Source organism: Neopelma chrysocephalum, unplaced genomic scaffold (assembly GCF_003984885.1).
Source record: "Neopelma chrysocephalum unplaced genomic scaffold, ASM398488v2 Primary Assembly neopelma1_77, whole genome shotgun sequence".
Lineage (NCBI taxonomy): Eukaryota > Metazoa > Chordata > Aves > Passeriformes > Pipridae > Neopelma > Neopelma chrysocephalum.
The window spans coordinates 7,720,564-7,744,697 of NW_020897738.1; the positions used below are offsets into that span (position 1 = coordinate 7,720,564).

General features: G+C 46.6%; 1 protein-coding gene across 19 annotated transcripts in view; it reads left to right on the forward strand.

Annotated features, from left to right (window-relative positions):
• Positions 1 to 24,134, forward strand: part of FBRSL1 (fibrosin like 1) — a 507,770-nt gene that overhangs the window by 403,409 nt on the left and 80,227 nt on the right. For 14 of the 19 annotated variants that reach the window (XM_027689358.1, XM_027689364.1, XM_027689371.1 and 11 more), the window contains one exon: positions 8,925 to 8,978. The exons of the other annotated variants lie outside the window; for them this stretch is intronic. In XM_027689358.1, coding sequence (XP_027545159.1) covers positions 8,925 to 8,978 — 54 coding nt within the window. The remainder of the gene's footprint in view (positions 1 to 8,924; positions 8,979 to 24,134) is intronic. 19 annotated transcript variants of the gene reach the window in all.

The window sequence follows — 24,134 nt, forward strand, 5'->3', positions numbered from 1 at the left end:
GGCCGCGCGGAGCAGTCGCGCCGCGGAGCGCCCGGGGAGCGGCACCGCCGCCGCGGAGCGGAGCCGAGCTCGGCGCGGAGCCTCCCCCGTCCATGCTTGGGAATAATGGCTACCGAGGCGTGAACCGCGAAAAGAAAGAGAGAAAGAAAGAGAGAAAGAAACCCGCCGCCGCCGCCGCCGGGGGAAGCCCGTGGATGGGGCCGTGCCGGCGCTGCCTGCGGGGCTGAGCGTTCCCCTGCTCCCCTCCTCGGATGCCGGCCGGAGCCGCCGCCTGGGTCGCTTTTTCTTTTTTACTGCTTTTTTGCCTTTTTTTTCCTTTTTTTTTTTTTTTTTTTTGGTGCGTCCGTGGGCTTTTCGCCCCCCTCGCGTGGTTTTTGGCCCCCGCGGGTGATGGACCCGTAGCGCCGTTTGCGCGGCGGCTGCGGGGCTGAGCGGGCGCGGGGGGCGCAAACTTTGAGCCCGGGGGGAGAAAAAAGCCAAAAACCCAAGGGGGAAAAAAAAGGAAGCAAAAAAAAGAGCGGAGCCGCGGTGTCTGCAGCGCCAGGAGGAGCGGAGGGAAGCAGCGGAGGAGCGCGGCGGGAGGAGGCGGCGGGGGCCGGCGGGACCCCCGGGGCAGCTCCGGGCCGGGAGCCGCGTTGTGCCGCTGCGGGGGGGCCCCGAGCGGCTCCGGCCCCGCTCCCGCCCGGCCGCGCCCGGAGGATCGTCCCGCGGGGGCCCCGCGGGCCGGCGGGGCTCGCCATGGTCTGCGCGCCGCGCGGTGAGTAGCGCCGGGCGGGTGGGACCCCGCACCCACCCCCGGGGGCTTCTCGTCCCTTTCCCAGATCCCCCGTTCCCTCGGCGGGGGGAAGTGTTTTCCAGCCGGGGAGCGCTGGCGGCTTTGCGGTCGGGCGGGAGGAGGAAGTGGCGGCGCTTCCCGCCGGTGCGGTGGCTCCGTGCGTGCGGGCTCTGTGTGTTTCTTTTTCTTTCTCTCCTCTCGTGCCGTTTTCGGCGCGGCCGGCGAGGTTGGTTCGGTTTTCCAGCCAGCCCCGGTGTCTTTTCGGGGCGGTTCTGCCGAGCAGGGGTAGGGATGCGAGGCTCGGGATGCGGAGGGGCAGGAGCCGGTCGTTGCCCGTTCCCGGAGGCGAACCGAGGAGCTCTCCGTGCGGAATTATGGTTTTGGGGTTTTTTTGCGGGAGAAACTGGGTGTGTTTAAATAAAATAAAAGACAAGAGCGAGGCGCAGCGGCGCGGAGCTGCCGGGATGCGATGCGCTCCCGAGCTGCTTTTTTTGTTTTCACCCTATTTCGCACATTCCTCCAGTGCGACCGCATCCCCCTTCCCACCCTCGCGGGAGCGGGGAGGGGGAATAATAAATATTGAACGTCTGCCTCCCCCGGGCAGGAGCGGGGCCGGAGGGAGCCGGGGCATCGCGGGTGAGCCCGGCGGACCCGGCTGCTCCCACCACCCACCCGCGGGTGGCCGTGGCGGCCCCGCAGCCCCGCTCCGGGGGCGGCTCGGTGGTCCCCTCGAGCGGAATATCGCGACTCGGCTGTGTCGGGTGTCGCTGGCAGGCTGGCGCTGTAGCCGGCTGCCGGATGAGGCCGGTGTTGGTCTGGGATTTCTGGCCGTTGAAAACGGTAACAAAACTCAAAAATCCGTGCCCGGCGGTTTAACCCCTTCGGTGCTGACACAGCGCCTCTCGCTCCACAAGGAATAGCGAGTCTGAAAATGGTCATCGTGAATTTTATTTATTTATTTATTTATTTTCCGTATGTCTTTTGGCCTGAGAAACCCCCCGCCGCTCCCGAGCCGGGCGGGTTGTGCGGGTCAGGCGGGATCGCGGGGTGCGGGGCTGCCGGGGGCAGCTCCCCTCCCGCGGCTGCTGCGGGGCCCCTCTGCTCAGCCTGAAAGAAAAATTTAATCCAATTAAGAAATTAAACCTTGTGTGTTTAAAGCGACAAATTTGAAAAGGGGAGGGAGGAGGCGAAATAAGATTTCCAGGTCACTGGTTAACTAAAGACGGTTTGGAAAAAGAGCTCGGGAATAAGGCGAGGGCAGAGGGAAGGAAAGAAGGACCTTTTTAAATGGTAGAGGCTTGTGCGTCTCTCTGGAATTTAAACTGGTTTTTAGGCTTGTAAAATCTTCTTGAAGTTGTGCATTCATCTCAGGAGGCTGCTTGCCAGCTAATCTTCTCAAGGCATGTCCTGATTTTTTGTAACATTACAGTATCTGAGGTCCTTTTAACCTAATTTTGTAACAAAGATAATTTCTTGTTATGTAAGTTACTGTTCTGAATGATTGCTTTGGGTCTTGGAGAGCGTCCTTAACTGGTCTCCCCTGTGCCGCTGAAACTGGAATTATTTACTTCGTTATCAATGCTTGAAAGCAAGCCTCGCTCAACTGGAAAAGGCTGCCAAGGTATTACAGGAAAATAGAGTCTTCCCATTCTTCTTTCTAGAGAGTTAAATCTCTGGTCATCCCTGATCAGAATTTACTTCAGAGGTTTATGTTTATGTATAAATCCGATTTTCCCCACATACAGACTTACAAGGGCGAGCTGCTTGAATTATACACACAGCATTAACTTCCCACAAGTGGCAGACTCCTAATGCTCTCTTCAAGAATTTTCTTCTTTGCTCACAGCAGTTCCCTTAAACTGCCATGTGCTAAAGCCAAAAGGCACTGGCTTGGGCTGCCTGATTTTCTTTTCCAGAGGAGATTAATGGTATAAGACAAGGCAGGCAGTATTTTATTTAGCTGAATACTGAGTTTTCACTAGTACACAGTGATTTTTTTTATTTTATTTTTTGTTTTTGAAGGTGGGCTATTCTGAGTGAAACCTTAAGCCTTGTTTATCAGAGAGGGGCAGTCTGTTCTCATAAACAAACGAAGGAGCAAAATATATCCTGGTGTTATTCTATCAGGACATGCAGTCATCTGTTGGACCTTGTGGCCTGGGCTGGCTAAATCAAATACCAGTGACACACGTAGCTCTGGTATTTTACAGTTAAAAAAGGGACTGCAGTTAGATTCGAATTCCAGTGATAAACTACAGATATTTAGCAGCAGTTGATATTTATTTTGCCCTGTTCTTGCAAGGATGTGCAATTTGAAGTGTTAACTCTCAGTAAGGGGTACAAATATTAGTGTTTGCTGTTGTTGCTTTTTAAACCAAAACCTGGTATGATGTTTAGTGGTGATGTGTTGACAGAAGGGGCAGTGAAAAGGGTGCATTCTTCAGCTGCCCAGTCTGCTCTGTACGGTACTTTTGGAAAGCACAGATGTGTATGACATTTTCTGCCTTAAATATTTTCTTTCTTTCTTTTTTTTTTTAATTCCTTGACTCCCAGCATCCTTGTGTTGAATGACCCGTGATATCTAGGAATTGTGGTGTCTGGATGTATTGGAATATGAAGCAGTCTTTAGGCATTACAGAAGATTCAGTCAAGTAAAATTATTTGTTAATGGTTAATTTTAATGACTTTATTAGTTTGCGAGATCTAAATCAGGCAGGTATAAGAATATGTTGCTCCTTGCTTAATAGCATGTTTGAGCAAAGATTGGCATCCTGCATCAGAAATGGAAATTCTAGGGTCTCTTGTAGAGAGAAATTCTAGAGTCTCTTTATTCCTTCTGAATAGAGATGGAATTTCTAAACTAGGTAAAGAAACATATGGTTTTACCAGAAATTATTTCCTAGACTGATCAATTACTAGGAGATGTAATGAGAAATATACTCCTTAGGGGGAGGAAGGAGGGATTGCCATTACATAATATCCCTTGGGAGAATTTCTGTATCGCATAATGAGGTTGATGATGGAGCATTTGGGGAAAATGCCTATGGATAGGAATTTGTTCTTCAGATTTCCATAAGGAAAACATATTACTGGAAAACAGGCTTGTTAGAAGTAGCACTGATATGTTAGTAGGTGGGTGCTTTGCCTCTATACACATTTCTTTTGTTCTCATAACTACTCTGCAAGAGATCAGGTAACTGTAGGATTGAAAGGTCCACAAAATGAGAGATGCCAGTGAATAATTTCCTCATTTACTTAACACCAAGGGTAAACCATTAAGAGCTTATGCTCTGGTCTGGGCTTTGTTAAATTACTTCTGTGTATTTGTTGAAAATAGGTCCTGAGGAGAAGAAAATCTCTAACCTCAATGATGTAAACATTAATTGTCTTATCTTCGTGCTGGTGAAAATGAAATATATAGAAATGCATATAGGTGATGTGTGGATTCAGTGGAACTTAGTAGCTGATTATGTGTTTTCAGAGTCCTTGTGATATCCTAAGGATCGCTTAGGAGCTGCCTTTCAGATGGAGAAGCAGGCACTTGTTAAAAATTACCGAAATGCAGCCTTAGTTTTTTAGTAGCAGTCGCCTTAAAGAGGAAAATCATTCATTTCCACACAGCTGCCCCTCAGCACTGTTGATGCTCGCGGTCCGGGGAGGCTCCGGGAGCCGGGCGGCCACAGCGCCTGGCCCGGAGGTGTTAAAACCAACAGAGGGGAAGGCGAACAACCTTAACACCTCTGTCACTGCTGGGGAATTCGCCTCATTTGAGCCGCTCGTTTAAAAACCCGAGCGCCGGTGCTTTCAGCAGTGCTTTCGGGTGGCTCGGTCCAGCTCCCGGTCCCCGGAGCTGCAAACGCGTTCCAGCTTTGGCGGGTTCCTCCCGGAGCCTCCCGTGCGCGGTCCCAGCTCCGCGGGGGCGCAGTGACCCCTGACGGCGGCCGCGCGCGGGCGGAGGTTCGGGATCCGCGGGAGCGCGCCCGGCGCGGCCCCGGCGCGGAGCGGGAGCGCTCTCTGCGCGCGCCACCGCGTGGCCGCGGGCGCGCACTGCGCTCCCGGCACGGCCCCGGCTCCCCGCTCCTGGACCGCGCCTCGCTCGGGATGCTCGGGATGCTGCCGCTCACTCACCGGTCCTGGATCGCACCTCGCTCGGGATGCTCGGGATGCTGCCGCTCACTCACCGGTCCTGGACCGCACCTCGCTCGGGATGCTCGGGATGCTGCCGCTCACTCACCTGTCCCGCTTCACCCCTGAAGGGACTCTGAAAACACATAATCGGCTACTAAGTTTCACTGAATCCACACATCACCCATATGCATTTCTATACATTTCATTTTCACCAGCGCGAAAATAAGACAATCCCTATTTACTTCATGGAGGCTAGAGATTTTCTTCTCCTCAGGACCTGTTTTCAGCAAATAAACAGAAATAATTCTCCGCTGGGAGATCCCGGTCGGTGGGAACATGAGGCAGAGCGGTGGCCGGGCACTGCTGACCCCTGTCAGAGTTTGTGTCAGGGCTTGGCTGTCCAGCAAGGGGGAACGTGGCGCTGGGTTTAAGCACTCAGAGTTTGCATAAAGGAACTGGTCGTGTTTCTGCACCGTCTAGAAAAGGTTGTCATCAGGGAAATGGAAAATAAATGTGGCTGATGCTGGTGGTAGGACTTGATTGCGGGTTGTGATCTTCCTTGCTGCCCTGCCCCTGTCACAGTGACCCCCTGCATCAACCATCTCAAGGCAGGGGTTAGCACAACAGCATCACTCGAGGTAGTTAATGTAGTTTGAAACACAACCTCTGCTTGCTTGTTCTTGTAAACTTCAACTAGGATGGTGCTGTTGACATGGATATAGAAAAATAGGTTCTCCAAATCATCCATTTGTACCTTGTATGGCTGCGTGGAAAGGGTTAAACATAAATAAAATGGGTGTTCTTTAATACTGTGAAAATAAACCTTACTTTCTGGTGAGTGGTAGGAGGAGAGTTAGAGTTTACACAAAGCCAGCGTTTCAAGGTGCCTGGTTGTGTTGTTACCAAAGATATTTCTAGCCTGCTTACAAAATGAAGTTTTTTTAAAAATACTTTTATTTTGGAAAGTACTCAGTCTAGCTTGTGATCTGGTGGAAAAAATGTTGCAGTCAAATTGCTGTGGAAGGTAGCTACAAGATTTCTAATAGTGAGTGGAAGCAGGCTGGATACATTGTTTGCCATAAGGTTTCTCTGGGGGACAAAAAACAGCTGTACATAGATGGGTCATAATGGGTATAAATCTTGGAGGTTTTTTCCCTGGAAGAATCAACAATAAAAAGCATTTAGGCTGTTAAGATACCTGCAAGAACATCCTTACTCCAGAGCTGTAGGTTATAAAGTCATGGTATAGCCTGCCTTCAAAATGGTTGGAAATCTGTCATAAATATCTCTTTCCCACATCCCCTCTATCTCCCTGGATGATTGGCTCTCTAGCAAAGCCTTCCGTAGAGGGTGTACTGTAATCCTTTTACGTTACTCCTTCAGTGCAGATTACGCAGCAAGAAATAATTAGGAGATTAATTTTCACCTGTCACTGCCAATAATAGATAACCTTGATACAGTGACAGGGCGAGGAATTTGGGGGGAGTGGAAAAGCGTTTAACCCTGTCGTGATTGCTGCGGGGCCCGGGCAGAAAATGGTTGCCAGAACATGACCTCCCTGCTCGCTGCTGCGAGGGAAAGGCAGAGCAGTGTCAGTCCTGCAGCCTCCCCGTGCCTTTATCCAGGAACGTGCTCTGGAAAACTCGCTCTGTGCCGCAGCGGTGCCACACGCGCCTCGTGCTAATCAGCCCCGAGCAGCCGTCGGAGACCTTTGTAGCTTAGCCTTTTAATTCAAATGCAGTTCTGTTGCTTTTTATGATTTCAATTCCCAATCTGACTGGTGTTCCTGGGCTGCTGGGGAAGGGAGCAAACTAATGAAGATGGCTTCATTAGGCAGAGCGAGGTTTTAGCCCTCGCTTCTCTCCAGCAAATGCAGCTGAAAAAACATCCCAGAAGTAACTGGGCTTTTGGTCTTCAGAGAGAGCAGAGCTGAGGTGTTTCTGCTCCCTTTCAAAAGTAATTACTGGCTCTCATCAGGTGAGCTTAAAAATGCAGCCTGGGCTCTGAGACACTGAAGGTAAATGGGAAGGAAAAAATAGCCACCCTTTGCCTCCCCCCCCAGCTTCCTTTTTTTTTTTTTCCCTTTTGTGCTTAAGTTTAAATCTACAATCTGTTGAAAATGTAATGGGAAACCAGCCTACAGAAAATGCCATTATTCATATCATCGTGAGCTCATTTATTTTATCTGCAATAGTAATGATAAGACAGACTGCTTGGCAATGCTGATAAGCTGAGAAATATCTTAGAGCTATTTGTAAAAGTTAAAGCAGATCTTGGTACTGCGAGATAGGGAAACTGATGAGCCTTTGGGCAATCTGCAGAGCTGAAAGCTAATAAAGATTTTAATAGGAAGGCCTCATTAGGATTAGGGAGATCTATTATCTGTGATTTACACAACACAAACAGTGGGGCAACTTCAATTTTTGCTTCTTTGTTCATTAAATACTATTGCTGAATGTGAGGCCTTTTAACTTGGATCTGGATCTCTTCGTCTTCAAGGAGCCATCACCAGCTGATGGTTGAGCAAAGATGAAAGGGCAGCTGATGTGGGAATGTGTTTGCCACACGTGAGCAATGCCAGAAAGCCGTCATAGTCAGGGACCAGTGGCTTGTTGGAGGGACAGAAATGCATTTGTTTGCAGGTGCCTGCGTGGAAAGGTTCTCCTGGGTGTCTTTTTTTCCTGTTGTAAACAATATTTATAAACTTCTGGCTCTGAACAGCATCTTTACAAAGAAATTAACACACTGCTGTTGTTCTGGTTCTCTTGATGGTGAGACTGAAATGCTATTACAGGATGCCTTGGCCACCCAGTTCAGCCTAGATGAGTGGCTTCTTTATTAGCTGTGATCACCACAGGGATAAAACTGTGCCCAGTGCCATTGGAGTTGGTATGGCAGGAGTACGTCACGGGTGACCTGATCAAATGGTTTGGTAGTTAAACAACAGGGCTGATTTTAGCACCATATGCATTCTTAGATGTCTGATGTACAAAATGTCACTTTCTGAGGTTGTGCACACACCTGTCTCGTGGGCTCAGTTGCTCTACTCCTCGTACATAGCAGGGTGTGTAAGGTGCATGTGAGCTGCTGAAAGGACATTCGTTTATCCAGGGTTTACAGATGTATTTAATATTTTTTTCTCAAGGACCATCCTGACAGTTTTTGTGGTTGAACTGAATTGTAAAGCCAGGAGCAGGAGCCATGCTGGAACATTCTTTGGTTTGCCTGTGAGGTCCAAGCCACACTGTAACCCGATTATGCAAACCTACAGGTTAAACCATTTTTACGCTCGGGCAGGGAGATATAATTGAACCTCTAGTGCAGATGAAGGGTTTTGTTAGGTGATGCCCATGCTGAATGTGAGAGGCCACTTGTGTGACTACACCTGTGTTTGGGAGCTATCTGGTTTGTTCCTTGTGTGGAGCACTCACCAGTACAGGAGCCTCATTTCCATGGCACAGACCAGCTCCTCTCCTGCTGCTGGGTCAGATAACCCCAGCAGTAACTACAGTAACATTGCTTCCATGGAAAAGTAATGTTTGGAAAGTATATTCTCGTCTTTTCAGTTGTCTTTAATACAGTGTAGCAACCAAAAAGCAAAAGGGACCACAGAACCCTGAGAAGTCTGTTTGGTAGTTTGCATTTCGCTGGTTCAAACCAGCGCCTTTTTAGAGCCTACACAGAACAGTGCAACAGTAGATTTTATTTCCATGTGCTTAAGGAACTTGCTCAGAGGAGCTGTGGCTCTACTCCCCTTCCCTGTGCCCTCAGCAGTGTGGAGACAGATGGGCAGGGCTGGGAGCAAAGCACTGGCCTGGACTGGGAGAAGTTTCTCACAGTGGGTTGTGTCAGTCTGTTGTAGCCTGTTTGTGACCAGCCACAGGTTCTGTCAGCGAACCAGCCTGGCCTCCAAAAGCACTAGCACTGTTTGCACGTAACGTGTTGCTCCAGCACGGCTGCCATTTGAGAAGTTTCTAATATTTATGTTTGATATGAATGAAACTTTTTGTTTTGTCTGTAGACCGCAACGGAACTGGAGCTGACTCGTATCAGGAGTGCCTTGATAACAAGCAAGGTATGAGATCAAGTCTCTCCAACATGGGCACTTGGGACTGATTTAGCTTGATTTCTTGCAGCTGAATTGGTTGCTGTCTGTCTCTCACTCTGTCTCCCCTTTTTATTTTTTCCTTCCCCCCCCCACTGTCTCCAAGCCAATTCACTGTTAACAGTTCCATGTCAGCTAACCTGTTAGCTCAGGGTCTCATTGCACATTTGTCATAAGGCTTCTTGTTTCTAGCACCCCAAACCCTCAGTTACTAAGGGAGGAAGTGGGAAGATTGTAAAACGAAAGCAGCATGTGCACTTGCTTGCACCTGTCTTCTTCCTCGAGGTTTAGTTGCACAGCCAAGCAGAAAAACATTAAAGTTAAGGGAAGGCACTTGCTAGGCTGGGTTACCTTAACACCAGACATCCTGTGGTAATTTGTGTGCTGACATGCTGCCTCAGATTTGTCCAGCCTGCTGTCTTCTCCCATGGTAAAGTTGGTAAGAGCTGAAAAAGTCTCTTGTTACTCATAAGAGAGTGATGATGGTGAAGGAGGAACCTGTTATCCATTTAATGTAAACCTGGAGAAAAGAGTCACCAGTAAAATGAAAATTGTAACAAGTATCTCAGAAACAGGACCCCAAAGCAAAATCATTTATTCTGTGTTTAGAAAAAGGGTTTGGTGTATTGTGTTCTCTTCAGATGTCCTCTCTGAGAACTGCACTCAGAAGTGCCACTCCATCGGCGCAGCCGAGTAGTGAGTGTTGAACCTTCTGGTAATCAGGGAGAATAAGCACCCTTCAGCCCAGAATATCATTCATTATAAACCACAACAAAGAGATAAGAGGAAATGCTTATCCTAACCAGGTTATAGGCATCAGTTACAGGTCACCTGTTACCCTGCTGTTGACCCAGATCTGTGACAGTAGCTGGAACGATTGTTTCCTGAAATTCTGACCGTTCTTGCATAGTTTTCTAAAGTAGGACCAAGGAACACAAAAATCCTGTCCCAGTTTTGGTGCTTGGTTGGAGTTAATTTTCCACTGGTGTCTTCGCTTGCAGTATCCATCAATCAGTGTTACATGTGCTTCAAGTCAAAGCTGCCATGAAGTGCATCTCCCCTTGCTGTTGTTGGGCTCGGGGTGGGGTTATTTGGGGGGGTTGGGGTTTTCTGCTTGTTTTGTTTCCCTCCTCCAAAGTACGTTGTTTCTTTGGTGGCCTTTATGCTCATCTTTTTTCACTATTTTTCTCTACTGATTGTAGTAAATACCTAATAATTGCTAAGCTTTCATTTCAGAAGTTACAACTGGAAGACTAATGTCGAAGAACTGTAATCAATAATGGCTTTTTTTTTATTAGATTAAGTCTAAAAGTCTTGTAGACCAATGTAATTCAGGATGCTCCTCTGATAGACAATTTGCTCTTAGGGAGAACAGTTTTTTCCAGTAACATTCTTCTTGTTGGCTGAGGGAGGTTGATCCACTTGTCATTTTGTAGAAAGCAATTGAGTTTCAGATTAAAAAAAAAAAACAGCATTCTCATTTTTGGAAACTAATTGCAGTCCCTTTGATGTGCCAGTTACCCTGATTTATCTGACAGGTGGTATTAAATGGCATTATATCTATTGTTTTCATTTGTGTGTCCATACTCTAGATTTTTCTAGTAGTCTGGTTTTTGATAGTTTTCTTTGGCTTTGTTGTTAGCACGTGAACAAGCTGTATCATTATAAGCACTTTCACTCCAGTATGAATTGGATCTGGTTTGGGTGATCAACCATATAGGTGCTACATCATCATGCTTAAAGCAACAACCTTGAAGAATGCAGAGGTTTAAAGGTAAAAGTGTACAATAGTAACTTACAGTCAGACTCTTACTGGCACATTACATTCTGTGAGCAGGTGGTAGGGTTGAATCTGCCATTTGCAACAATTTGCAGAATATAAAATACATTGCTGACAGTGGACCCATAATTCTGCTTGTTTCTGTTATGTTCAAAACAAAACACCACCAAAGGCTGGAAAGTAGCAGTGGCTTTTTAAAAGTATTAAATCTTCAAGCTCTGTGAAGTGCAATTTCCATGGCTTCTCTTTATAGCAGCATGCTTGTCTCCTAGAAATTATGCTATAATGAGGTTTGGTTTATATATTTTACCCCTCTCCTCATTAAAGTGCTATCTCTCAGAAGAAGCGCTTTGTGTTTTGAAATACTGCGCGGTTAAAACGAAGGCAGGTTTATAAGGATTTAATGTACTTGGGAGCCAAGGTTTTGCAGCTTTATGGCAAAGATGTTTTAACAAAGGGCTTTATGGTAAGGGTGTGCTGTATTTTAGTCAGGCAGTTGCTCAAGGGAGAATTTTCAGTGTGAGCACGTCACAGCAGCAGGGAGAAATTCAGAGGGAAACGGGCCCCCAAGATCCAGTCGCCAGCTTGGCTGATACTGAGTCTTAATTTTGTGTGGTTTCAAGACCTGATTTTTTTTTTTTTTTTTTTTTGCCTCTTCACTCAAGGAAGACAAAGCCTTGCACCACAAGCAGGCCATTTAGGTTTCCCATTTTTGTGCTCAAAGGCAGGGTGCAGGGGACAGCCACAGGTGGGATTATCACACCCTCTCAGAATGGACCTTGCTGGCTTTTTCAGCCTTTTAACTCTAATATTCGTTATTAAAATCATACCCTGAAAGCAAGACTTTCTGAGTGTTTGTGGTTTGGAAGTAAAGAGGGCAGAAATTGGGAGCAGTTGCCCATCCACCACAGCAGAGGATGTGTCCTGGATCTGCCTGTTCCTCTGGGATACACTTAATACCCCACGGCTTCCTGAGAGCCAGGGGGTTCTGCCATGGAAAACAGGTATAAAATTACTGCCAGGCACAGTTGTTTCTGGAGCTTCTCAGTAGGAACTCACTGTTATTATAAATAAAACAATGCTGGTTTAAAGGTTTAGGCAATGAAAAGCACTTAGCTGGGGCCCTGGTGGCAGCCAGGAGACGTAACCTCTCATCCTTGGAACAGCGAGTAGAGAAATGGTCCTGCAAGCTGATTCCAAGTATTAAGTGTTATCATTTGTAGTGCCTTCTCTTATCCATAGAAAAATGTGTTTTACTTTGCTTCAGCAGCCTTTTCTGCATCTCCATGACCTCGGGTGGGCTGATAATGGCTATTTTACCCTGCTGGGCTCCAGCTTTCCAAGCAGAGCTCCAGGTTCCTGCTGGAGGAGCCCAATACCTTTCACTTCAGTTTTCTTGCAGGGTATTGTGGTCCAACGTTACTTCCCCATAGATGGATTAGTTGATATTTTTCCAAGATGAACTTGGGTTTATCTTCCTGATGGCACTATTGACTCTTTTTATTTCCCTTCTGATACTTTACACCACTTCCTGATTTCAGTGTTGCTGATTGATTTTGTTAGCTCACCCCAAGAGGGAGGACAAATGCAATTTGCAGCTGCTTTTGGGAACAGGGATGAAGGGTGGGAAGCCTTGGCCGTGATGGAAATGTGGCTGCAGTCGAGCCAGTGGCATCTCTGTCCTGAGGTGATGGAGGAACACCCTGGGTGGTGCAGTCCCAGTGTGTGTCATCTCCTATTAGTCTCGATGCAACCAATGACCTTGTTTGTGTGAGCACATTAAGCACAACATTAATATCTAATTTGACTACTTTGGATTCAGACAGGCTGTAATCAATCACCTGGGCTCTTCTGACAGCGAGTATGGCTGGGTGGGGTGAGGAGAAAGAATAAAAAGCCTGCTTTGGGCCAAAGCTAGGAAATTGGAAAAGTGCTGGTGAGCCCGTGTAGCTGATGTAACTGTAGCAGTGTGGGTGGAAGCGGGTTCTTCACTGGAAAGAAAAGCTGCAGAAGTGAGAAATGTGTGGTCTTCATAGAGGTCTGCTCAGCCTTCTTCCTGCCTGTTAAATACTGGCACGGGAAACGAGACCACCACGATACAGAGGCATCTTTTAGAAGATGTTATTGGGAGAAATTCTAACCTATTCCAGTTTTTGGATCCCTTTTGAGCCCCGGCAGGATTAGTTTCAGGATGGCAAAGATGAATTATGAGGCAGATAAATAAAAATGGCACACTGGCATGGCTGGATTGAAAAGTGCGGTCAGAACAGTTCTGTCACTGAAGATGTTATTTCCATTAAATGTTTTGAGATTTAATATTGGTTTCAGTGAAATTACCCTTGAAAACAGATTTCCTCCAAACCTTTATTTTTATATATTTGTTTTGGAACTATTTTAGGAGGCAGAAAAATGAAACTTCAGCTTCAAACAGTTTTTATGTTTTGAAATTGGCTTTTTTCACCGTATGAACAATTTTTAAAATATTATTATTATTTGTATTTCAGTCATGCCTGTGCACTCTAGTTATGGGCTAAACGTCATTTTGCCAACCACAACGCAGACTGGGGGGGATCAGTTTCTGCCTGAAAACGCTTTGGGTTTGTGTTTCTGATGGGCTGTGTTGATTGCCAGTGCCTATTTGAAAAAAAAAAACCAACCCAACAACGTTCTCATTTTACAATATGTTGGCTGCCTTTTTGTTTAAAGAATTATAAATAAATCAGCAGATTTTCCACAAAAACACATATGCTTTCTTCCTGATGAGCCCGATGACGCACCAAGAATCCTTGCAAGAGGCCTTGAATCTCCTTCAAGTAGAGGATAGTGCTGAGGTTGAAATTGAAATTTCAAATAACTCTCTTCATTAAAAAAGATGCTGGTGGGGCCTTGTTAGCAGGAGAATTGCCATTTTCTGACTAATTTTTTTTTTTTTTTTGCCAGCATGGGAACAAAGAAAGAAAGGAGGAGGCAGAATAAAAGCCTGTGTGAGTGTATGTACAGAGGCTGCAGCTCTCTAGACTGGTAATGGTATCTGGAAAGGGTCCAGGCTGTTGTAAATATGAACTTTTGTCAATATTCCCCAAGCTTCTTTGGACTCTAGGGTGGGCTTTATTAGCTGAAGGTCACACCATTGTGCTGTCTCCCTCTCCTGAGACCTCTGATACCTTCCTGAAAGGACAGCCCATTATCCCTGGGCTTAGAAGCCAGCTTTCTCTTCAGTGGCACTGAAGCCGATAAGCTTAAGAGGCGTTATTTCATCCCCCCACTGCTGCTTTCAGGAAACAAACAGTGTTTATGGTCCCCTGATTAATTCCAGTTGAACAAAAAAATCAAATAGGAGGCATGTGTGGGTGCACACGTGCACACAGACACGGAGGTGACTCGTTTTCGAGGCCGCTCTGGTCGCGTAAGGTCAGCTCAGCTCCCGGCGCCGGCCGCGGCCGCCAGTGTCTGTGCTGGTGCTTTGTTTTGCCTGGGTGGTGTGTCCAGAGATGGATTTAAGTAACACAAGAGGATCCTGGGCTGTAAGGAGAAAGGGGTGGAAAGGGGGGACCACGGGGTAGCAGCAGCCTGAGCATCAAGGTTGGGATTGATTTGTGGCAATTAAGCGTTAAGGTCTGGGAGAGCAGGACCACCCGCCGGGAGAGGGGCTTTCCATCACCTGCGGAAGATGAATGGCCCAAGGAGAGGGAAGGGCAGGGATTTTGTGCTCAGCTACCTGAAAAGAATGGTAAAAGCACCCGAATCTCTCGCTTCAGGATCTTGCAGCCCTGTTTATCACAGCTAAATCCCTTTGCTGGGAATTGTATGCAACAGAGTTGGAAGATAAAAATGCTACTGCTGCTTTGTTTTCTCCATTGTTGTCTTTGGCTTGAAATTTGTCAGGAGGAGTTTTGCTGACTTTCTTCTTAGTCCTCTTTCAGTGGGAATGTGTTCCATACACAGGTCCCAGTTTCTTGGGGTTATTTTTTTCCCCCCTCCGCTGAGATTCAGAGTATGGAGTTAAAAACAATGAATAACACATTGTCCCTCTCCACACTCCTGCAGCTCTGTAAAGCACCCAGGTGGCGCATCCCAGTGACTGGGGCACCCAGGGGAGGAGACCCGTGCTGTGTGCCCCTCTCCAGCGTGCCCTGGGTGGGCAAAACAACTCGTCTGCCTGTGCATCTTGAGTTCTCCAGTGGAAAATGAGAGTACTGGCAGTGGACACAGTCCTGTTTGCATGAGCATGTAGGTGCAGCCCACATTAGGTCTTCTGGTCACAGCCCCGGTTAAGCTGCAGATCAGCTAATTAATGTGTGTTGCATCAAATCTTTGTTTCACTTCCCACGTGGGCTGTGTTTAAACCACTTGGTGCTGAGGTTACAACTGCCTTTGTTTCCTTTGCCAGAACAGAGATAGAACAATATTAAATATAATTTTACAAAACTATGTTTACTTTTTTACCAGTGAGGACCATATTTAAAGATGGATTTTGGTCCTATGGCTCCAGCTCTAATGTAAACAGGGTCTAATGGGAAAGACTGTAAAATAATAGGACTACTGGTCATCTTTGGAGAAAAAGAAATTTCCATAACACATTTCAAACTGGAATACATCTGAAGGTTTGGCTGGCCAAACACAACTAGCATTTCTGATTTAAAATGTCTCTAGTAGCACGAAATGGGAGTGGTGGGTCTCTACTAGTATTTTTTCAGAGATAAACTACACAAGCCTTTGTGAATTGGGGGCACCTAATTTTAGTTTGTGGGTTGGGTTTAACTTGTCATTCTTCACACTGAATACAGTTAAGTTTTAGATGAGAACCTCCTTAAATATCCCACAGACTCCTTTTTAAGGGGAAAGTAGATTTGAGGGAGAAAATTACTTTGAAATCCTGGCGAAAGGTTCTGAAGCTGCAGATACGGTTCTTTCTCCAGATGGGTTAACATGGTGGAAAGATTCTTCTCAGTCCAGTTGTGCACCCCAGACTGCAGTAGCTTGAACCCCAAGTTTGGTGATAAGTGAAGTGTTAACGTGCTTGGCAGAGTGAGCTCTTAATTTCCCTTAAAATGGAGGGGGCAGAAATGATCTCATTGGACAAGATGTCTTTGGGCTACTGCCCACTGTTAGGTATGTCCTAGACAGGATTTATTGACTTGGTGTGGGCAGATTATTTCCATTTCCCTCCCTGAATCTGGCCTGCAGGAGCTGTTAGTAAAAGAGCTTTCCACCTCCTGTATTGCAGGAAGCGTTTTAGCTCTTGTTGAAATATGAATCTCCCTTCCTTTATTAAAATTAAGAACCACTTTCTCACATGGCAAAGTGATAATAAAGACTGAAATTGGATCTATAACTTCATGAAAAGAAAGAGAATTTTTTTTTAAGACAAATCATGCATGGTAATACCTTCATTGTTCTCTCGCTGTGTTCTTTGTATTGCCTAACTCCCCGCGAACAAAGAACCCATAACCGGGATTGTAAAAATAATCCAGGCATTTAAGTCAAAACTCAAAAGGCCCTTGGGAATCTCGTGCAAAGGTGTGCCCTTGAAACGGTGGTTTATGAATTGTCTGAACAGGTTTGAACATCCTGGCCCTGAGGAAATCTCTGGGAATTTTGCCGCTGACTCCAGCGGGGTCAGGACTCGGCACTCGGCGCTTTGTGCCCGCTGTGGGCATTGAGCAGAGCCGCCTTTCAGCCTTTGAGAAACTCTGACTCCCTCCTCTCGAGCAGGCGGGAGATTTTCTACTTGGTTGCACTTGTGAATTCTAGTTAAGGGAATTGCTTTTGGTCCCTCCATCTTTGTCACTTACTTAAACAAACATGCAAACTGGAAACATGCACTTGCTCGAGCTCGCGCAGCGAGTGCCTCCTCGAGATCTCCTGTTACTGATCTAGAACTTAAACTGGTTGGGAGAGTGGCTTTAAGGGGAGGTTCAGTCGTGCTTAAATGAAACCAATTGGGCAGAGAGATGGGAAGTTTTATTCCCAGTTGCCATTCAGGTGTCTGGACCCAGCTAGTTTGACGTGTGAAGGTTTGGTCTCTGAGCTTGAACACAGCTCGGTAGGGAGGTTGTAAATTGAAGCAATGAGTGTTTCTTCATCAGTCTATTGGGGTTTGAAAGTACAGGTTTATCCAGGGTCACATTCACTGAGAAAGGAAGATGCTTAAATGAACAGTGAGGGAATGAGTCTGAAACTTAAATGCAGACTGAACTAACCAGGGCCTTTCGAAACCCACTTGAATGTGGATGTTAGTCCTGTTGGGGACACTGGGCTACATGACCCATCTACAGTGGCTCTGGTTGGATGTCTCATCCTTGCCCAGGGTATTTGAGAAACCACTGGTTTGTCTGGCTCTGATTATTGTGAACATGGACATTATCTTCCTTTGTCATGTCACAGTCCAGGGAGAGGAGGGGGGGAGTTACCAGAGTTGTAGTGAATTCTCCTGTGTCCTCAGTCTTCCACATTCATGGTGCAGTGGTCACTGACATCATCTCTTGTTTAAGAAATGCTGTTGATGGAGTAAACTCTGTATATAATGAAAAACAAAAACCAAAGAAACCATAATCCCAAAAAACATGATCCAGAGCTCCAAGAAAATTGTCACACTTCAGCTACCACCTCCATCAAGAGAAAAAGTTAAGGAAAAATTACTAGAAAAAACCTTCTAAGCTTTCAGCAACAATATCCCACAGACTCTCATTGATCCAAAGTGACCCCATGAAGCTCAACAAACTGATTTCTAGCAAACTTGGTTTTAGTTAATGCTAGTAGAAATTAGATTTAAAATGTGGGCTGTGTGTCATTCGTGTAACTATCAGTAGTTGGAAGGGGGAGTTGGAAAGCTACATCCAGGGTGCAGCATGAAAGCTTATTTAGGCTTCTCTGCTGCTCAGGGGATCACAGAAATGTTGCAGTGGCTGAAAGATTGGCTGTAACTTTTCCATGTTTAGCTGCAATGGAATGTGCAAAACCTTAAAAATTTCTTGAAAGTACCTGGAGAGGCCCAGCCATTCTGTCAGCAGGAGTGTGTGTTGAAAGCTGCTCAAGAGAGGGACGTTTCTTAGAATAGTTTGCAAAAAGTAACAGTCACAACCCAGTAGAGACAATTAGAGAACATTAGAAGTAAATGGTTACTTTTCCCCAAGTTTTTCTTGCCCAAAAAAGAAGCTTAGTTGTTCCTCACTGTAGCTGTGTCTTGAAGGCTTTCCTTAATGAGCCATCTCCTGTCCAGTATGGAAAGAAAAACAAAAGAGTTCGAGACTTTCCTTTGTCTCCATGAGATTTTAATCTGTTTCATTCATTCCTAATCATCTTGAAGGATTATAAAAGCAAAACCTGTTAAATCGTGGTGGTTCTTGCTTCTTTCTCTCCCAAACACCATCGTTTGTTCTTTTATGGTGTTGCATTTCTTTATCCCTGAATCAGCTGCCTTTTTATTTTTTTTCCCTGTAACAAAAGTCGGGGGGGGGGAGGGAGGGAGGGGGTGAGGGGAGCTGCTGCCTTTGATTCGCTCGGCACACAAGTGTTCCTTGGCCTTTCATACCCAGGAGTGGATGCGGCTCTTCAACAAATTGGACCTACTTGTTTGCTGGCCTAGGCCATCTTGTTATCCAGCCAGCTGTGTTTTGATCTTGGAGGGCCATTTGAAGATTAAATTGAGACATCTTTTGTTACTATTAAGTGCAGTAATTAAATCAGCTCAGTGTTATTTAAGTGTGGAAAATGTCTCTTTGCTGGCCCATGGGTGTCTGAAGTTGCCATTAGACAGCTGTGTTGCTTCCAGTGCTAATGATGAAGAGGTAGGAGAAAAGAGCCAAGTGCTCTCTAAATAATTTTCAACTCTTTCTGGGTTCTGCTGGATCCCCTCCCCACCTCTTTGTGTGACGTTTCTCCCCCATCTCTCCTCAATTCATGAAGAAAGAGGTTTTTGAGAGGGAACTTGAGCTTTTTCGGGTGGAGGGCTGGCAGAGAGTGCCCAGTCCTGAGCAGAGGAGTGGCATGGTGTGGATGAAATGTTCTCTGGATAGGCAGCTGCTGCTGCCCCATCTCTGAGTTTGCAAGTTGTTGGCTCTGTGAACAACAAAGGAGGCTGACCTAGCAGGATGGATGCAATAAATGAGCAAAGTTGACTCCTTACCCCCCTTCCTCTGTGAGGGGGAGTCTGCCAGTCAAGTCAAGCACAGGCAAGTGCATCTGTTCCCATGAGGGTCATTGTAATACAATTTGCTGGTGAAGACTGGCCTGGCTGTGAAGTGGTGGCACCTGGGAGAAGTGAACTCTGGCTGAGGCCAGGGCTGGTATCGTTCAGAGGTCGCCTGGGGCTTACTGGGGTGAGCCTGCTGCCCTTCCCTGTCCCCCTTTGCCTGCTGCTTGCTGAGCAGAGTGCTTTGAGAGAAGTGGCTGGAATTGATGATTGGCAGCAGGGAGCAGGGCAGGCAGACCCAGGAAGAGGAAGAGAGATCCTCAGTGGAAGAGGAAGTTCTTGGGAGGTCGCGTTCGTTTTAATGCTGGGTTAAGTTGTGCAGCAGTGTTGGTTCATTGCTACTGGCAGCGCTGATCACTTGAGCGTTGCCTTACCCTTCCCACTGTGCCCTTCAGAACCCTGTCTTACCTCCCATTTGCAGCTGAACATAACTGCTTGCTGCTCTCGTGGCTCCCGCAGTGACATCGGGCAGCTCTCACTGCTGGGCAGGGGAGCAGCGGGCAGGGTCACCCACACCCATCCCGGTTCTGTGCTGTGCTCCCTGCCCAGGACCACGCTCCAGCCTTCCTTGTGCTGTGCTCCCTGCCCAGGACCACGCTCCAGCCTTCCTTGTGCTGTGCTCTCTGCCCAGGACCACGCTCCAGCCTTCCTTGTGCTGTGCTCCCTGCCCAGGACCACGCTCCAACCTTCCTTGGGAGCTCCCTGTCAGCCCGTCCTCCCGGATGCTCCTGGCTCTCAGCTCCCATCCCCAGTAATTGCCCGGCAACATCTATTTGCATTGCTTTGTACGCTGCTGCCTTTTATGGAGGGGGAAGTGTATTTGCACTTCGCCGAGTGTTTTCGAGCCCCGGCAAGGGCAGAAGTATGGCAGATGGGTGGGGATGAGAGAATCGGGAGCATGATGAATCTGTTTTTCTTACCTTGTTTAAAATTGCCTGTTAAAATTCAGCTGCCGCACCTCCGATCAGCCTAATGGTGTCTGCCATGTTGCGAATACACAGTCATTAGTTGGTCCAATTCATGCATGCTGAGGTAGGAGGGTGATGTGAATGCAAAGGAGCTGGAGAGAATGGGAGCTGGGGGGGCAGAGGAAGGAGGGGGAGAAGCTCGGTAATACAGTGACAATGAAACATACGGTAGTCACACTGGAAAACTTTCTCCTTCATTAGCAGGGATCTGTTGAGTTTCTGCTCACATTAGGGTAATTAACACAAGTACAGATTGTTGAACATCTGTGCAGTTTAACTATATGGCCGGTTCCCAGGCTTTAAACAGGGCTGTGAGGAGCCAAATGCAAAGCAGTATGAAAAGCCCACACACTATTCATTTTACTGAAATTAGCATTTCTGGATGAAAGCTGATGTTGCACGTCGGCTATAAATTTTCTCTGGTCTGTTGCCAGGTTGGCTAATGATCTGAGGTTAGTGTTTGTTAAAAAAATTTTAAAATTTGTTACTTTTAATATTCTGGAGGGGAAGTTTCTCTCTCGCTCTTCTTTTCCTAAAAGGCAAAACAAAAAGCAAGCAAAACAAAGCATATGGGTATATTATATCTAATGTGCTTCTAATCTTTTTTCCAGTGCAAGCCCAGGAAGGAATTGCTGGTTCAGCCTCCATCAGGGGCTGTTGGCTTGGTGGAACCACCGAGGCTTTTTAGTGTTTCTGACCAAACTGGGGTTTTAATTTTCCAGCCTTGTAAATGCCTGGGAGGCTCTGCCGACGGTGTGCTGTGTAAATAGAATGCAGAATTCTGTCTGCAGGATGGCGACTACACAGATATTGCTCCTCCACACATCACCATCCCTGAACTCTGGCTGTGTGCAAACGGGGCTGCCACTGCAAAGGTGGAGCTGTATTTATGGGGAGCCTCCTGTGCTGGTTGTCCCAGGGGAGTGCTGTGTTGCTGCAGCATCTTGAAGCTTCCTCCTTGCTCCTTTTTACCTTTCCAGCTGAGAGCATCTGGGCCAGGAGGCTTCACAGACTCCTGAGTGTCACAAGTTCTCCACAGAGGCCCCCCCAGGCCACCATTGCCTCTTACACCTTGGTCCCTCAGAGCCAGTGCTCGCTGGCCAAGGTTTGTTCATTCTTCTTCCCTTTGTGGAAAGGCACAGGCCAATTTTTCTTTAAATGGATGATTTGTGAAGCCTCCTTTACATGGGTTCCCTGACACTCATCAGTCATGGTCATGTTTCTGATAGTGGATTTTAAACATCTTTTCACTTTGCACCTAGATATTTTCACATGCGACCATCCACTATTTTCTCTTCTTGATATGATTCCCCTTGTGACTTTTTTCTAACCATCTTTTGGTGTGGTGCAGTTGTGGATTGACTTGGATGTTCTGGCTGTACTTACACTTAAGCCTTGGAGCAATATTTTTTTCAGAAGTGAAATTGTGGTGGGGGTTTTTCCCCACATTTTTTTCACAAGTGGAATGAAGTGTTCAAGGCCAGGCTGGATGGGGCTTTGAACAACCTGGTCTAGTGGGAGCTGTCCCTACCCATGGAACTAGATAAGCTTTAAAGTCCCTTCCAACCCAAACCATTCTGTGATTCTATGAGTTGCTGTGAGGCAGATAGCCCTTAGAGCTGGGACAACAATTAGTGCACCATGTGTGTCAGGAAATTCTGTTTTAATGGAGAAGACTTTCATGTGTGAAGATAAAAAGCCTACCAATGTGCATAAAAAGAATAATCCTCATTAGCACAATTTTGTCCCTGCTGTTTTCACTAAGTAAAAAAATTTTGTTCGTGGTGGAGTTTTTTTAATGTAATCCCTGTGGGCTGATGTGAACAGAGCTGACCTTTGAAACCCTATTTAAATTTTAAAAGGTTTGTATATTTTTTTGTTTAATTGGGAAAGGAAGAGGCTTGGTGTCTTGGAGGAAATACAATTCTTGCCAAGAGTGAGTGATTTGATCCTTTAGTTCACCCTCAGCTCCTGCTCTGTAATGGCCCAGGATTTAGCTTGGCATCACTTGAAGTTGTTGGTGGAATTGTTGCTGTTGCACCCACCAGCTCCTCAACAGTCTGCTGGCAAACATCAGAGCTGTCAGAGCTTCATATTCTTTGTGACCAAAAGACCTTCTGGGACCCAAATGCAGTCTTCAGATTCAGTCCTGCAGGCACCTGGGCCTCAGGAGCACCATCCCCATCCCTGTCAGACAGCCCTGTGGATGCCCTCTGGTTTGGCAGGGACAGATCTCTTCCTGGGGTGAAGGTGTCTCCATGAGACAGACTTGCTGAATTGTATAAAACTGTGCAAGTTCAGTTAAATATGTGGTTTATTTTTTAATTAATCTAGCCCAAAAGGAAACTTGGGCTGGCCTACTTACTCTTGTAACAGTTTTGCAGGTAATTATTTGCGTGTGTGTGTGCCCAGGAGCTTAGTTAGGAAAAGAAATGTTTATCTCCATTACACTTGTACCCTCTCCATAAAGGATGTCAGAAGGTGGCATGTAGTTTGGTAACAACAAGGGACACATTTAGGTCAGAGAGCATCTGTTTCAAGATGATGATAGAGGGCATTGGCCCTTTCAAAGCAGGGTATGCAGTGAATTGAGCATTGAGATCTCCTCTGGGATGGTCTTGCCAAAAGGGTCCTGACTCCTTGGTTAAGAAGTACTTGTTTAAGCCTAAATTGGAAAAAAAAAAGTATCCTTACTTTTACTGTTTGGTTTTTTTCCTGGACTTGATAATAGGGTTACTTTGAGTACTGACAAAATTGTGTAACTGTGGCAGTTTGAGCCACAGAAGGTGATAAGGGTGTTCAGACTTACCCAGGTTAACATCTGTGCTCCCTGGATTTCTCTGCTTGAATTTTGTTTGATCTCATTCAGGGAACACCCAGCCCTATGCAAGAGAGTCATGCTCAGGAAAAAAACCCACAACAGTATTCCTGGTGAAAAAAACCAGACAAACCTGGATTATTTTCACTATTAGGCAAACCAAAGTCACCTCTTGGGGTCTGTGGAACTGACCATGAAATGAAAGGGCTGCTAAATCTGCAGATACACAGCCAAAATGAACCTTTATTAATGCCCTGCTCTGCCTCAGCCTTCTTCTTAGGAATATTTCACACAGACTGGACTTAAAATGCTTATTCTGTTCCCAAGGAGCAGAAAATGGCAATGCATCCTGAGAAGTGGTTTCAGGATTGTGGAAGATAGCAAAACTGTAGCTGGTGAAAGGAGCTGTCAGCCTTCAGTGACGTGGCTGTATCTGAGAATGTACTTGCAATGATTCTTCTGGCAGAGTTTTCCAGTGTGTGCACTGTGTGTCTCTCCCTGGCTGGGAGGCTGTAGGGCATGCACTGAGAAACTTGGGGATGTCATTTTGAAGGATTCCCAAAGCTTCCTTGGAGTTTTCACTTCATACATCACTTGGCCAACTGCAAAGCAGCAAGTTCTCTCCTTCTCCTGCTTTGAGCAGAAAGATGTATTTAAATAAATACCTAAAATAAGGTTGGACAACTTGAGACTGTTGTTTGGGTGGGCTGCATATCCTCAGCCACCTCTCAGACCTTTATCAAACCCCGAACTGAGTGTGTCCTGCTAACTCTGCAGTTGTGTGGTTGGAATTATCTCCATTGTGTCGATGGGAACACTGAGGCAGATTGGAAATTACTTGCCCTAGGCCTTCTAATGCTGACAATAGACCACACAGTCCCTCAGCCTCTTTCTGTGCCAAAACCATTCTCTTGTGCCTGCATATGGAAAAAACAGAGTAGATGGAGCGGAGAGTGGTATTTGTTGTGATAACAATGTGCGTTGGGTCCCAGAGGGCCGTCGGACAGTGATGGATACATCGCTGGGAAATTAAAATCACCAAGAGAGGCACAGAAGGAAGGGCTGGGGTGGTGGTTGCCAGGCATGGAGGTGGACAGGGGAGCAGGCAGGGAGGTGCAGCGTTAGCGGGTCCAGCAGCCCCTGCGCCAGCAGCCCCATTTGCATTCCCCTGTCAGGGAGCTGGAAGCTGCCATGGAGCAGTTTATACTCCAGCCTGTGCTGGCCTTGAATTATGCATGACCAATTTATCATGCCCCCAGCTGAAAAACTAATTGTGTCCCTGGGATATATTTACTAGAAATTGTAGTTTGCTGTGCTGGGGTCCCCGGAGTGTCCAGCAGAGCAAACGACTGGGAAGTCGGAGTGT